This window comes from Bos grunniens, chromosome 3, assembly GCF_055505025.1.
Source record: "Bos grunniens cultivar Pamir isolate PY7600 chromosome 3, Bosgru_T2T1.0, whole genome shotgun sequence".
Classification (NCBI taxonomy): Eukaryota; Metazoa; Chordata; class Mammalia; order Artiodactyla; family Bovidae; genus Bos; species Bos grunniens.
Genome location: NC_141167.1, coordinates 70,520,701 through 70,537,591, shown reverse-complemented (window position 1 = coordinate 70,537,591; position 16,891 = coordinate 70,520,701). Strand labels below are relative to the sequence as shown.

Genomic DNA, 16,891 nt, shown 5'->3' with positions numbered 1-16,891 from the left:
CAGTGTTCTTAATTTCTGCTATTGTTTCCCTAATTCATGAATGGTTCCATTTCCCCCTTTTCCTGGGATTTCATTAAAAAATAATGTAAAAATCTCTCAGGGAAAAATGAGGATAAAAATTATATTTTTTACAATAATTAATCTACAGAATAAAAACATGTTTGAACTGTATCTGAGTTTATACTCCAAATCTGCCACTTACTGGCTGTGGGACCTTTCTGGAGTTACTTAATCACAATTTCCATTTTCTTTTCTGTACAGTGAAAATAATAGCGTTTAACTTTTAAGATTTTCTGGGAATTAAATAAAATGACACATATAAAGTGGGTTATACAGTACTGGGCCTGAAATAAGTGCTCAGTTAATTTGGCTTTTATTTATAAATATATATATATATTTATAAATATATAAAAGTATATATTATATATATATAAGTATATATGTTTATATATATATAAAAGTATATATAGTACTGGGAATATTTGTTGCAATATAATTTTTTTTTTTTTAATTTTAGCGCCACTTAGCTCGTACTACTGGGAGATGGAAAGACCCACCTAAGAAAAATGCCATGATTGAGTTACAAGATGAACTGATGACCATCCGACTTAGAGAAGCTGAAACACAAGCAGAAATAAAAGAAATAAAACAGAGGATGATGGAAATGGAAACACAGGTAGCCTAATAACTTTAAAAATTATTGTTAACCCATCAAAAGTTTATGTACAAATTGTATCATCCTTACAGTAGAGCTAAAAGGTGGACATATGAAACTATCTCATCTACAATTTTCTATCCCAAATGAAAAGGACTAAAACGTAATACTATATATATATATTTTTTTGGCCATGCTATGTGGCATGCAGGATCTTAGTTTCCCAACCAGGGTTTGAATCTGTGCCCCCTGCACTGGAAGTGCAGGGGCAATTTTGAGCACTGAACCACTAGGAAAGTCCCAAAACCCATATTCCTTGATGGCAGAGATTTAGTGTCTTCTTTAACTCTTTCAGCAAAGTTGAAGCAAGTCGTAAAACTCTATTTGACTTTGTTTCCTTATTGCAAACCTAAAAGGGAATATTCAGGTTGAGCAAAATTTCTTAACACAGCTTAACATTTGGGGCCAGATAATTTTTTTTTGTGAGACTGGCCTGTGCATTGTAGCACGTTTAGCAGCATCTCTGGCCCCTAACTACTACCACATCCCTCTACCCTCTATTCAGAAGCACCACACCCCCACCTCCCTATGATGGCTGAAAACATCTCCACACAGATGTCAAATGTCCCCAGGGAGGCCAAATTGCCCCTGCTTGACAACCACTGATACAGAATGTAATGTGAAGGATGCTTCCTAAAATTGTGTAATGTGGTGACTCTGAGCAGTCAGTTCCAAAGTTATACTTCTCTTGTCCCCTGTTTCTCTAGTAAATACTATCTCAGATATTCTTGACTTAAAACCTACAAAGTCCTTTTTATGACATCCATTTGCATTATAAAAGTACATTTGGGATATTTGGTTTTTATGTGGTACATCTATTCTCTGTAATGTTATTTGGTTTTCAGAATACTTTTTCAGTCAGTAGGGGGCATAGTTAACTCATATATCATTCTATACACGTAAATGTAAAATCATCATCCCAACTTGAATGTGATAACACAGATATGTAAATCCTTTAGAATAAGTATATCTTATTTTACATTGTTCACAGAGTTATTTCATGTGTTTTTCATTGTAGTTAAAAATAATAGTAAGATTATAAAAAGTAGAACTCTGGCTTTATGATGGGCAGTTTTACTCTTATGATCAGATTTTATCTCAATATAAATATTAAATATGCAACCACAACTTTTTAGCCAGTGTTCAGGATTTATTTCAGAGTGACTATAGGTAAATGAGTCAAACTCAACAAATGTAGTTTTTCGAACTTATGAATACAAAGCAGCGTGTAGCCATCAAAGATCTTATACTTGAGAAATCAGTCATGCACAAACTGTATTTAAATTCACTATATAAGACGAATGTTAACTAAATTTACTGTGGTAATCATTTCACAATATATGTAAATCAAGTTACGCTGTACATGTTAGACTTATACAATGCTGTATGTTCACTTCAGTTGCTCAGTCATGTCTGACTCTTTGCAACCCCATGAATCGCAGCACGCCAGGCCTCTCGTTCCATCACCAACTTCCAGAGTCCACCCAAACCCATGTCCATTGAGTTGGTGATGCCATCCAACCTTCTCATCCTCTGTTGTCGCCTTCTCCTCCTGCCTTCAATCTTTCCCAGCATCAGGGTCTTTTCAAATGAGTCAGCTCTTTGCATCAGGTGACCAAAGTATTGGAGTTTCAGCTTCAACATCAATCCTTCCAATGAACACCCAGGACTGATCTCCTTTAGGATGGACTGGTTGGATCTCCTTGCAGTCCAAGGGACCCTCAATAGTCTTCTCGAACACCACAGTTCAAAAGCATCAGTTCTTCGGCGCTCAGCTTTCTTTCTGGTCCAACTCTCACATCTATACATGACCTGGGAAGAACCATAGCCTTGACTAGATGGACCTCTGTTGACAAAGTAATGTCTCTGCTTTTGAATATGCTATCTAGGTTGGTCATAACTTTCCTTCCAAGGAGTAAGCGTCTTTTAATTTCATGACTGTAATCACCATCTGCAATGATTTTGGAGTCCAAAAAAATAAAGTCAGCCACTGTTTCCACTGTTTCCCCATCTATCTGCCATGAAGTGATGGGATTGGATGCCATGATCTTAGTTTTCTGAATGTTGAGCTTTAAGCCAACATTTTCACTTTTCTCTTTCACTTTCATCAAGAGGCTCTTTAGTTCTTCGCTTTCTGCCATAAGGGTGGTGTCATCTGCATATCTGAGGTTATTGATATTTCTCCGGGCAATCTTAATTCCAGCTTGTGCTTTCTCCAGCCCAGCGTTTCTCATGATGTACTCTGCATAGAATTTAAATAAGCAGGGTGACAATATATAGCCTTGACGTACTCCTTTTCCTATTTGGAACCATTCTGTTGTTCCATGTCCAGTTCTAACTGTTGCTTCCTGACCTGCATACAGATTTCTCAAGAGGCAGATCAGGTGGTCGGGTATTCCCATCTCTTTCAGAATTTTCCGCAGTTTATTGTGATCCACACAGTCACAGGCTTTGGCATAGTCAATACAACAGAAATAGATGCTTTTCTGAAACTCTCTTGCTTTTTCAGTGATCCACTGGATGTTGGCAGTTTGATCTCTGGTTCCTCTGCTTTTCAGCCAGCTTGAACATCTGGAAGTTCACGGTTCACGTATTGCTGAAGCCTGGCTTGCAGAATTTTGAACATTACGTTACTAACGTGTGAGATGAGTGCAATTGTGTGGTAGTTTGAACATTCTTGGCATTGCCTTTCTTTGGGATTGGAATGAAAACTGACCTTTTCCAGTTCTTTGGCCACTGCTGAGTTTTCCAAATGTGCTGGCATATTGAGTGCAGCACTTTCACAGCATCATCTTTTAGGATTTGAAATAGCTCAACTGGAATTCCATCACCTCCACTGGCTTTGTTAGTAGTGATGCTTTCTAAGGCCCACTTGACTTCACATTCCAGGATGTCTGGCTCTAGGTCAGTGTGAGTGATCACACCATCGTGATTATCTGTGTCGTGAAGATCTTTTTGTACAGTTCTTCTGTGTATTCTTGCCACCTCTTCTTAATATCTTCTTAATATATTAATATCTTTGAAATATCTTCTGTTAGGTCCATACCATTTCTGTCCTTTATTGAGCTCATCTTTGCATGAAATGTTCTCTTGGTATCTCTAATTTATCAATAAAACTGGAAGCACTATATAATTCAGAAATTTGTAATTAGAGAATTAAATACAAATTGCAATGGAGAATAGGACAGGACAATTAATTCCAACTAGGTGGTTTTGGAAAACCTAGAAGAAATTTGGAAAGGAGAAAACCTTCCTAAGGAATTTGTATTTTGCACTATTCCTGACTAATGGATATGGTTCCTAAATGTCAGGGCATGTACTGGTGATGATCCATGATGCTTTCTCATTGCAAAGTGAGAAAAATAAATAAAAATAGTGTGATGTGTTGATTATCTAAAGAATATTGCATTAACCACCCATGTATTCAGCATCCAGATTAAGAAATAGGTCCTTGCTGATACATGTAGCTCCAGTTCCTTCATTTTAATGACTTTTAGAAAAGTGCGCCTGGTAAGTATACCTTAGTTTATGGAGCCACTTTCCTCCTTGTACTGACATTTGCTATTACAGACATTGCTGCCCTGAACATTCTTGCATGTTTCCTTGTGTATATCTCCAATAGGAGTTTCTTTAGTACAGAGGTTCTTATCTGTTTTGTGTGCCATGCACCCCTTTGGGAGCCTGAAACCTATGAACCTCTTTTCAAAATAATATTTTTTAATGCATAAAATAAAATATATAGGGTTGTGAAGAAAACCAGTTATATTAAGGTACAGTTATCAAAATACAAGTTTGTGATATAGAGGGCAGACACAGAAACATACATAACATATTCCCATTGCAGGAATCAGTTTTTTCATAATTTAGATTTTTTTTGTACCTGAATTAGATTGTACTGTAATTTTCTTTTGTGGGGAGACTTTTATCTGGTTTTGGCACCAAGGTTATAGTAAGCTTGATAAATGAGTTGGGTTGTATTTAACTTTTTCTATTCTCAGAAGTTTTTTTGTAAGATTGAAATTACCTGTTACTTAAATATTTGCTGGAATTCATTCCTTTTCTTTTAACTCCTTTTTTTTTTTTTTTTTTTGGTCATGGGGTAGTTGAGATCTTAGTTCCCCTACCAGGGAATGAAACCCCTGCCCCCTGCAGTGGAAGCAAAGACCACTGAACCACCAGGAAAGTCCCTGGAATTCATTCCTTTAAACAGTCTTGTCTTTTTGTTTTGTGGGCATGTTTAAGCGATACATTTGAAATTCGAATCTTTAGATGAAGTGGACAATTTCCTAGGGAAATACAATTTGACTTGATGTGACTTTTGCTTGTTTTTTCCTTGAGCTTCTGGGACCTGTGAATTTGTGACTGCCATGAAATTTGGTAATTTCTTAGTCATCATTTCATCACATACTTATTATCCCACACTCTCTTCTTCAGGAATTCCAGTTGTATTTACATTAAATTGTTGATGTTGTCGAGCAATTCTTGGTTATTCTTTGCCTTCCCATTATTTTTCCTCATTGTATTTCAGTTTCTGTTGACTGACCTATTTCTCTTGATTTATCACTAAGTTCATTGATTCTTTCCTCCACTTTGTGAGTTATCTGATGAGCCATTGAAGGCATTCTTTACGTCTGTTACTATGCTTTTTACTTCTAGTATTTCCTTTTAATTCTTACAGTTTTCATTTCTTTGCTGGTATTACCTATCTGATGTTGCATATCTTTCTCCTTTCCCATAGAGCCCTTAATTTAAATTCCCTGTCAGAAAACTTCAATATCTGTGTCATGTATGAGGCTGGTTCTGTTGATTGCTTTATCTCTTGGAAGTGTTTGGTTTTTTACCTTTTCCTATGCTTTGTAATCTTTTTTTTTTTTAAACTAGATGTGCATCTTGTGTAGGAGAGTAGACTAAAGTAAATGGTTTGTATGCCTGGAAACGGGTACATCTTTCCTTCTACTGGGCCTTTAATGTGGGGGGTTTGAGTTAATACAGTCAGGAGTTGGGCAGGTTTGAGGTTTGTTGTTTCTGTGGTTACCCTCATTGCACCACAGGCTTCAAATTCCTCTAGCAATGTCTTATTTTTAGGTTAGGGGCTGGTTTGCCAGAGGGTTTTCTCACTATCTTTAGGTCTGCCCTTTGCACAGCACTTGAGGAGTTGTCAGTCCCCAGCAGTGTCCCACTGTTACTTTTGTTCCACAAGAAACTGGAAGAGCAGGGAACACGCCTGCCCTGTTGTTCTGAGAAAGCCACAGTCTTTCGCTGCATTAGTGTGTTCCTGTATCTGGGGCATCTGGCCTCAGTGCTCGGGTCCTGTGTGTGTTAGTCGCTCAGTTGTGTCTGACTCTTTGCAACCCCGTGAACTGTAGCCTACCAGGCTCCTCTGTCCATGGAATTCTTTAGGCAAGAATACTGGAGTGGGTTGTTATGCCCTTCTCCAGGGGATTGTCCCAACCCAGGGATCAAACCCAGGTCTCCTACATTGCAGGCAGATTCTTTGCCATCTGAACCATCAGGAACCCTATTCCCAAGCTATAGTCCAGCCCCTTCCCCAGATGCACTTGTTTTCCCAGTGCCCAAGGGACAGCAGTGTTTGTTGTCCTGCTCCAAGCAAATTAACCTTTGGTTCCCTAGAGGAGATAAGCAAGGATTAGTGCCCTTTCCCCCTCCCTGAGGCCTGTACTATGGAGATCTCTTTCTCAAGACTCTCATCCATCTTTTCGGTCTGTTCTGTTGAAGAAAAATGTACAAGAGTTTGTGAACTGTTTTGTCCCCACAGGCTCCACACTTTCTAACCAGCCCATACGTATGCTCCACCAGTTTGATATTTATTCTAGCTGAATTATTCTTAATGGCTTATAGCAGCATCTGCCATGTCCCTTCTTAGATTTGGGGCTGGTTAGTTATCCTGTGACCTCTCAGTGTGTTCAGCAGTAGTCATGAACTTAGAGTTTGGCTGCCCTTATTTTTTTTTAATTGAAAACCAGTGTTCTTTCTGACTCTCTACATCCTCAATCAGAAATCAAAAGTCTTTATTATGATGTGTTTGAAGTTATTTTATTTTATACTCTCTCTCTTCTTTTTTTCCGTTTTTTCCTCCTTTCTCGCTTTTTATTGGGTTTGTTTTTCTTTTTCCTTTTATTCAGCTCAGTCGCTCAATCATGTCCAACTCTTTGCGGCCCTATAGACTGCAGCACACCCAGGCTTCCCTGTCCATCACCAACTCCCAAAGCTTGCTCAAACTCATTTCCATCGAATTGATGATGCAATCCAGCCACTTCATCGTCTGTCGTCCCCTTCTCCTCCAGCCTTCAATCTTTCCCAGCATCAGGGTCTTTTCCAGTGAAACAGTTCTTTGCATCAAGTGGCCAAAGTATTGGAGTTTCAGCTTTAGCATCAGTCTTTCCAATGAATATTCGGGACTGATTTCCTTTGAGATTGACTGGTTGGATCTGCTTGCAGACCAAGGGACTCTCAAGAGTCTTCTCCAACACCACAGTTCAAAAGCATCAGTTCTTCAGCACTCAGCTTTCTTAATGGTTCCAACTCTAACATCCATACATGACTACTGGAAAAACCATAGACGGACCTTTGTTAGCAAAGTGTCTCTGCTTTTTAATACGCTGTCTAGGTTTGTCATAGCTTTTCTTCCAAGGAGCAAGTGTCTTTTAATTTCATGGCTGCAGTCACCATCTGCAGTTATTTTGGAGTCCAAAAAAATGAAGTCTCTTACTGTTTCCATTGTTTCCCTATCTATTTGCCATGAGTGATGGGACTGGATCCCATGATCTTCATTTTCTGAATGTTGAGTTTTAAGCCAGCCTTTTCACTTTCCTCTCTCACTTTCACAAAGAGGCTCTTGAGTTCCTCTTTGCTTTCTGCTATAAGGGTGGTGTTATCTGCATATCTGAGGTTATTGATATTTCTCCCAGCAATCTTGATTCCAGCTTGTGCTTCATTCAGCCCAGCATTTCACATGAGATACTCTGCATATAAGTTAAATAAGCAGGGTGACAATATGCAGCCTTGATGCGCTCCTTGCCCAATTTGGGACCAGTCTGTTGTTCAATGTCCAGTTCTAACTGTTGCTTCTTGACCTGCATACAGATTTCTCATGAGGCAGGTAAGGTGGTCTGGTATTCCCATATTAATTTGACTTTTATAATTCCTTTTCTTTTCTACTAGTGTTTGTTACCTAGGAAAGAAAATGCTTCCCTGACGGAACAAAGTCTAAAGTTACTAATTATCTCTGGTTTTTTCCAAACTGTATTAGGTCCTTAGAAGAACTCCCATGTGCTCTTGCATCTTCTAGTCTTATATCTTACTATTATTTGTACCTCCAAATTCCTATTATTTTTTTACCTCCAAATTTCTAGATATTATTGTCTTATGGAGTCAATATTCCTGTGGTTTTGTCTGAAAAGTGAAAATGAAAGTCGCTTACTCGTGTCCAACTGTTTAAGACCCCATGGACTGTATAGTCCATGGAGTCCCCATGCCAGAATACTGGAGTGTGTAGCCTTTGCCTTCTCCAGGGGATCTTCCCAACCCGGGGATCGAACCCAGGTCTCCTGCATTGCAGGCAGATTCTTTACCAGCTGAGCCACAAGGGAAGCCTGTGGTTTTGTCTACCTGCATGCTATTTTTTTGCTCTTTATTCTTACTTTTATTTAACAGTTTCCTCCCAGTTTCAATCATGAGTTGTAAACTCTCTCACTTTCTTAAAATAAATGTACTTTCCTCTGTGATAGTTAGCTGAGTATACTTTTATAGGATGAATTTTTTTTTTTTTAACACTACCAATTTTTCCTGTTGAGATGTCTGCTGGATATTTCACTTTCCACCTTCACAGATACTGTTTTTCCCTTGATTTGCCTCTGCTTTACTTTAGCATTCTATAAGTTTTGATATAATATATTTTGATAAGGATTTATTTATATTTATCCCAAATAGTATTTGGGACTAATTGTGCTTCCTAGGGTATAGATGCATACATGATTTTTGTTGTAAAAATTCTCAATTTTTACAACAATTATCATCTTCTTAAGCCATCACAGCTCACTTTTTTGGGGGGAGGGCACCACCTGTAAAGTATATTTTATACCCCTTTATTCTTTTTTCTATCTCTTGACATCTTCTGGGACACTAATTTTTTCCTCATTGTGTCTAGTTGTTAGATGCTTAGTTTTATCTGACTTTTTCCGACCCCATGGACTGTAGCCTGCCAGGCTCCTCTGCTCATGGGAATTCTCCAGGCAAGAATACTGGAAGGGTGTTGCCATGCCCTCCTCCAGGGGATCTTCCCAATCTAGGGATCGAACCCAGGTCTCCCACATTGCAGGCAGATTCTTTACTGTCTGAAACACCAGGGAAGCCCAAGAATACTGGAGTGGGTACCCTTCCCTTCCCCAGGGGATCTTCATGACTCCAGAGTCAAACCAGGGTCTCCTGCATTGCAGGTGGATTCTTTACAAGCTGAGCTACCAGCGAAGTCCGACTCTTTATGACCCCAGGGGCTGTAGCCTGCCAGGCTTCTCAGTCCATGGAATTCTCCAGGCAAGAATACTGGAGTGGGTTCCCATGCTCTTATCCAGGGGATCTTCCCAACCCGGGGATCGAACCCAGGTCTCCTGCATTGCAGACAGATTCTTTACTAACTGAGCTACTGGGGAAGCCCTCATTATGTTTAATCTCCTATTTAACCCTTTAATTGAATTTATTATCAGTGTTAATTTTGGAAATTATATTTGGTTATCTTTCAAATTTGCTGATATTTTGACAGTGACTAGTTCTTTGTTTATGCCTCTTTTTATGTTTAATATGTAAATATGTAAACTATTTTGTATAAAATCCTTATGTGATTTTTATCTAGAGTTCTTAAGAATCTAGCATATTTTTTGTCTGCCATTTCTCACTCATAGTCAATTCTTGGGTTTTAATTATTTGTGTGAGTATTTTGTAATTTTGGAGCATGGAATGGTATTTAGGGGTACAGAGAGGAGTTTTGGAGTGTATGTTGAAGGGGTGTCCCTCTGAAGTATAGTTATTTGTTTTAATGATAAGACAGAGATAGACAGAGATAAGATAGATAAGATAGAGATAACACAGTAAAAACAGGCTGTGGAACATTTTGAATATGGTTAAGAAGTTCACTCTTAACTTTGTAGACAGACAGTGTTCATTGATTGAAAGTGAGAAGAAGAGAGTAGAGGATGGTCACAGGAAGGAGGCATTACTTCTGTGGGTCAGGAAGATGAATAGTGAAAATAAAGAAACCTGGAAGTGGTAGAAAGTGTTTGAGCTTAAATCTATCAGGTGATACAGATTTTAAAATGAAAACTGGAGGCAGGATCATTTTCATAGAATGAGATAGAATAGTAATAGTAATAACCAAGTATTTGTTAAATGTCTTCCATTTCAGGCATTAGGAGAGAACTACTTTCATAAGCTTTTCTCATGTAATTCTCACAACACAGCCTTAAAAGTCAAGCAGTAATATCTCCACTCCTATCAGTATACTAAAACTTGATAGAATTAGATAACTTCACCAAGATTGAGGAATTGTTAAATGAGGAGCCAGGTTTTTGCCTGTGTTTGGTTATGAAAATGCCTACTGTTTCTTTCAGGACCCTAATAGAGTAATTTAGAATTGAGAGAATCAAGCTGAGTCAAGCCTGAATATGAAAACTACTTCATGTCAGTGAATTCACTATCTGTAATGTTAAGGTCCTATTGTATAGTAAAGGGAACTATATTCAATATCCTATAATAAACCATAATGGAAAAGTATTTAGAACGGGGGCGGGGGGGGGAAATATATATATATACACATATATATGTGTATATATATATAATTGAATCACTTTGCTGTATCCCAGAAACTAAAAGGGCTTCCCTGGTGGCTCAGACAGTAAAGAATCTGCCTGTAATCCAAGAGACCTGGATTCAATCCCTGTGTCAGGAAGATCTCCTGGAGAGGGGAATGGCAACCCGCTCCAGTATTCTTGCCTGGAGAATCCCAGGGACAGAGGAGCGTAGGGGTTTACAGTTCATGAAGTAATTGTAAAGACAATTAAATGAGAAATAGACAGTATTTTGCATATGGTTTTCTTTAAAAAAAAAAAGTATTATTGTTGTGTAGTCACTAAGTCTTGTCCAGCTGTTTTGAAACCCCATGGGCTGTAGCCTGTCTGGCTTCTCTGCCTATGGGATTTCCCAGACAAGAATACTGGAGTGAGTTGCCATTTTCTTCTCCAGAAAATCTTCCCAACTTAAGGATCCATCCCAAGTCTCCTACATTGCAGGAGATTCTTTACCACTGAGTCACCTGTGAAGCCCTGTGTACGTTTTTCAAATGAGGAAATAGAAATTAGACATTAATTAGTTTGTTTAATTACCAAATGGTAATCCAGAATTCAAAGCTAGTCCATAAGCCATAAAAACAGACTGTGCTATACACTGTAGGAATGTAGTTAATATGACACAGTTTGTGACATCAAAAAGTTTGCAGTTCAGTAAGTATCTTTTCAGTGGTATCTTTTCAGCGATCTGTGCTTTCTTTTGTGAACTGGAAAGGGGAGTTATTAAATACATCATATCTCTGTATCTATCTGTTTATACCATATTGCCTATTTCAGAAATTAATACCTATAAGTTCTATATAAACATCCTTATAGTTAAAAGATATTTATTGTATGAATGGTAAATGGATCTTTAATGAAAGTTTCTAATGTGAACCTTATGCATTCTTTTGATTTTTAAAGCAGTTTTATAATTTTTTTAAGTATTTAACTATTTGTTGAATAAAATAGACCTATAACTAACAATAACATTGAAAATATTGCTGAGACATAATATATACACGTAGAAATTTATAAGTTTTGTGATAGTCATGTCCGACTCTTTGCCACCCTATGGACTGTAGCCTGCCAGGTTCCTCTGTCCATGGAATTTTTCAGGCAAGAATACTGAAGTGGGTTCCCATTCCCATCTCCAGGGGATCTTCCCAACCCAGGGATTGAACCCTGGTCTCCTGCATTTCAGGCAGATTCTTTACCTTCTGAGCCACCAGTTTTTTATCTGTATTCTGATATTTGTATTTTTATCTGTATTCTGTTTTATATTTTTAATTCTTAGAACCAGATCAATAGTAATCATCTTCGAAGAGCAGAGCAAGAAGTGATCAATCTACAGGAGAAGGTGCAGTATCTTTCTGCACAGAACAAAGGATTGCTTACCCAATTGAGTGAAGCAAAGCGCAAACAAGCAGAGATTGAATGCAAGGTAAATATATCAACTAGCAAGTTTATGTTTTAGTCAATATAATAATGTTTTTTTGTTTTTGTTTTTATCTCATCATTGAGTACATTATCATAAAACTAAAAGAAGCTAGTCTTATTTCCTACTTTTCCTGAACTTAGTTTGGCAGTTGCTTTTGGGCCAGGTTACCTCATCATGCTCTGGGTAAATTTCAGGCTGGAAACTTCATTTTCAACCACATGGTTAGGAAATTAAGTTAACCAAGTGATTGAAGGTTGGTATCTCTGTTGACCTGTAGCCCTTTAAAACTGAAACTTTTAATGTCTCAACCAGAAAGATAGGTAATTTAGAGAAGTTGGGTCTACTCTGCTTTGATTGGCACCTTATTAGTGAGCTGTCAATATTGATATATGTTTTCTGGATAGAGAATAAAAGAGCTGTGTGTGTACCCAAGGGTTGGCAAAATTGTACGCATTTCAAGTTATTATTTTAATCAATTAAATTTTTTATGGAGTGTTTGGATTCATAAAGCATGGAAAAGTTTTTGAATGCAAGTATTTTTTTTCCTTAAATAAATTTATAATACAGCAATGATTAGAGAGAAGGCGAAGTTGGGAAATGAGGTAGAAGGGGAGGGGTTGTATATGTGTGTGTGTGTGTGTGTGAGAAATAACTAAAGAGATGACTGTGGTGAACATTAGAATGAATTACGAGGGCAAGTTTGGTTTTGTTTATGAGATTTAAAAAAAAAACTAGACATTCATCTTTCCATGGTGAAAGAGTAGGAATAATGCCCTTTAAAGATTCCAGCCTTACTATTCTATGATAAGAAATAAGACTTTCAATGGCAGATATAAAGCTGTAATTCCATCAACTTGTTCTAGTGTCATTAAAAACCAAAAGTGAAGCTTGAGTGGTTTATCAGTGTCACTGAAATCCAGAGATGAAATTACATCCTAATAAATATGCATGACTGTTACAGTTTACTCTGACAGAAATCTGTAGGCAGTACTGAAATTTGTACTAATGTAAGAGTAGTCCCTCCTGAAGTATGTAACTAAGTGTGCTTTTTTTTTCTGTCTTGTGGGATCTTAATTCTTGGACTTGGGATTGAACCTAAGCCATGGCAGAGAAAGCACCGAGTCCTAACCATTGGACTGCCAGGAAATTCCCTAGGCTAATTTAAAAATAAGGTGATGTAACATGAGATTACATCAATTTGATTTATTATACTAATATCTTTTTCAGTTTTTTATTTTGCAGTGTCTGTCCTGACTTATTTTTAATAAAGAACTAAATTTAGTATTTTATTATTGATATGTTTTCCTTTAAACATGTTGATAACATTGTTGCTGGATTTGATATTGTACCCCAAATACCTTAGTACCTTTTAATCAAAGTAAAGTGTTATTTGGAAATAAATATTTGGGGAGTTTGCCGATGAAAATAATTGTTTGCTTTGAATTTGTGTAAGTAATGGGCCCACATTCAGAATTCTGAGAACTGATATGAGATCTTATTTAACTTTAACTTTTCATTAATACCTCTGTAAAGTATATACAGATGCTGATTCTGAGATCTCCCCTGTGTTTAAGGTGTATATTGGTTTATTCAAATTTTTTAAATGCCTTTTGCAGATTTCCAGCATGACCAATGTTAATTGTCACCCTAGCATCTGGCACATTCTGATTAAGTGTTAAATATTTAATTTGTCATATTGAAACAATTCAGCAGTAAACTGAACTTTTTCAAGAGAGCTAGTCTTTCAGTTATATAAATCTGATACTTTTCATTTCATTTTATGTGATTATAGCTTGTGGTTTGTTGATAAGTAATTATTAAAGCTCATGCTGTTTTTCATTGATGTAAAGCAGGATACTGTTTTCGCTTGTTTTTAATTTTTTTTCTTTTTTTTTTTGGCTGCGCTGGGTTTTTGTTGCTGCATGTGGACTTTGTCTAGTTGAAGCGAGCGGGGGCCACTCTTGGTTGCAGTGTGCGGGCTTCTCATTGTGGTGGCTCCTGTTGGTGGGGAGCACAGGCTCTTGGCACTCACGCTTCAGTAGGTGTGGTACACAGTCCTAGTTGCTATGGCGTGTGGAATCTTTCAGAACCAGGGACTGAACCCGTGTTCCCTGCATTGGCAGACAGATTCTCATCCACCATACCACTGGGGAAGTCCGGGATATTGTTTTTAATATTAGCATTATCATTGTTACTTATCCCACTTGGTTTGAGTACTTATACATCACTGCTTCATTTTTGTTGAGCATTGAGCATACTGTTTCATTTTGGACACTGCCTCAGAACCCATTGGATAGTATAGTGTTCCATTTATGCACCTTATTACTCTTCTGAAGTCTGAAAAATCTGAAATTCCATAACATACCCGGCCCCCAGAATTTCAGTGATAAGATTGTTGGATTTCCTGTGTAAATCTAAATTTCAAAATTATACAAAGATTTTATACTCTAATAACAGATATATAATTTTCTATCTCCAGGAGAAAAGGTATTACATATTCATATACAAACTTATAAAATTGTGTAATAAATAATGTTAAGTGAGGAAAGCTGAACAAAGTATTTTATGATTATAATATTGTGCATGTATGGAATAATGATAGGAAGAAAACAAGAAATTAAACCTGTTGCTTATCATGTAATTTTTAGTAGCTTAATACTTGTGCATTTTTTCATAATGCTTTGATGTTTTTAAAGCTAAATATAAATGAAAACATTCAAATCCTTTTTATCTTACTCTCTTCCTGACACTACCACATATACCCCTTTATTTTTTCCGCAGATAATGGCTTTTATTATTTTCTGATAACTTCCTTTAGAGTTTCTTTTAGGCAGATACTAGTAATTAAAAGTATATACTTTTTCTTCTCACAGTCTTATGTGAAAGTTAGCAGAGAATAATATATTCTGCTTTTTGCTCTTTATGTTAATATGTTTTGTCCAGCTTTCAGTTATCAGTGCTTGGAGTCTCCTCGTTAGTTTCTAAGATGCATTGTTTTCCATTGCATGTATATACCCCAGTATCCTTGACTAGGTCCCTGTTGATGGGTTCATGGTTTGTTCCCAGTGTTTTACTACTACAAGCAGTGTATAGTGAATGACTTTGTACATACATACTTTCAGATGTATAGAGGTATTTCTACACATTTCTATAGAATAAGTTACTATAAATTTGATTGCTTGGTCAGTGAGTAAATACCTTGGTACTTTTTTAGTTTTTGTCAAATTACTCTCCTTAGGTTTGTACCATTTTGTGCTTTGACCTGCAGGGCGTGATGGTACCTGTTTCTTTATCATGTTTCTTATAAATTGTATAATAAAGTCTTTTCATTTTAATTAGATGCAATTTATATGTTCTAGATCAGTGATTTTCAAATAAGGATTGGAGGAGGTGAGATTATGAGACTTCAAAGAATGATAACATCAGCATACATATTTGTCAAATATTTGGGTGTCTTCTTGTAGGTTATTCTTATAAGCATTGGGGATACAGTAATGGAGAAGGTAGACCTAATGTTTAGTGAAACAATAAATAAGAAATAGAAAAGATCATTAGTAATAATGTTCTATAGAGTGAGAAGTTAGAGGAAGTGGTAATTAAGATCAAATGCCAGGAGATGGTATCAGAGCTGAAGAATAAGAAAGAACCAGCCATATGAAGAGTAGGAGGGAGATCCTTAGATGAAAAAGGTCAGAGATCAAGACCCAAAAAGCAGGAAAGAACCTGGTTGCTGAGTCTCATATATAATGCAGAGCTGAATGAGATAAAGCCAGGGAGGTAAGCTAGGACTTAGCTTCTTACCATGTAGATATTTATAGCTCATGGTAACAAGTTTGAGTTTTACTGTTAAATGCTGTGGGAGGCCACTGAGAGGTAGGATAAAAAACATGATACATTTTTTTGATTTGCTATATTTGCTTCAGTTTTTTATTTAAATTTTATTCATTATTTTATTTTTGTTTGTGCTGGGTCTTTGCTTTACAAGAGCTTTTTCTCTAGTTGTGGTGAGTGGGGGCTTCTCTCTAGTTGTGGTGCGGGGGCTTCTCTTTGCAGTAGCTTCTCTTGTTGCGGAGCACAGGCTTTTGAGCTTGCAGGCTTCAGAAGCGCTTGGGCTCAGTAGTTGTGACACACAGCTTAGTTGCCCCACAGCATGTGGAATCTTCCTGGACTAGGGATTAAACCCCTGTCCCCTGCATTGGCAGGCAGATTCTTAACCATTGGACCACCAGGGAAGTCCTTTGCATCAGTTTTTTACTTTTACTTTTGAAATAATTTTATGTTTACAGTAAAGTGGCAAAGATGGTACAGAGAGTTCCCATATAACCTTTAATCAGTCCCTCCTAATTTTAACCTGTTACATAAACATGACACATTTATTAGTACTAAGAAATGAACATTAGTAATAATGTTATTACTGAATTACAGACTTCATTCAGATTTCCCCATCATGTCTCATTCTTCTTTGATCTGTGAGGTATGCTGTAGAAATCCCTCAGTTTAGGATTATCTGATGTTTTCTTATGCTTAGACCAAGGTTATGTGTCTTACGCCCTTTCTCAGTATATTATATCAGGGGCATGTATATGTTCAGTTGCTAAGTCGTGTCCAGCTCTTTTGCAGCCCCATGGACTGTAGCCCCGCCAGGCTTCTCTGTCCATGGGATTTCCCAGGCAAGAATACTAGAGTGGGTGGCCATATCTTCCTCCAGGGGACCTTGACCCAGGGATCAAACCTGCATCTCTAGCACTGGCAGCATATTCTTTACCACTGAGCCATCTGGGAAGCCCATCAGGGGGCATTACCTCTGGTGCTATTAACTTTGGTCATTTGCTTAAGTTGGTATCTGCTAGCTTTCTCCACTTACAGAAGTCCCCCCACCCTCATACTCTGTTCCTTACA

General features: G+C 37.3%; 1 protein-coding gene across 30 annotated transcripts in view; it reads left to right on the top strand.

Moving 5' to 3' along the window:
• EVI5 (ecotropic viral integration site 5) overlaps positions 1-16,891 on the top strand; it is a 250,020-nt gene that overhangs the window by 159,950 nt on the left and 73,179 nt on the right. For 29 of the 30 annotated variants that reach the window (XR_015160507.1, XM_086391182.1, XM_086391210.1 and 26 more), the window contains 2 exons: positions 518-676; positions 11,849-11,995. Coding sequence is in view for 28 of the 30 variants with exons in the window: in XM_086391182.1 (XP_086247308.1) it covers positions 518-676; positions 11,849-11,995 (306 nt within the window). In the remaining 2 variants the exon portion in view is untranslated. Of the gene's footprint in view, positions 1-517; positions 677-11,848; positions 11,996-16,891 lie in introns of those variants that run through there. The other variant, XR_015160508.1, reaches the window with a different exon arrangement.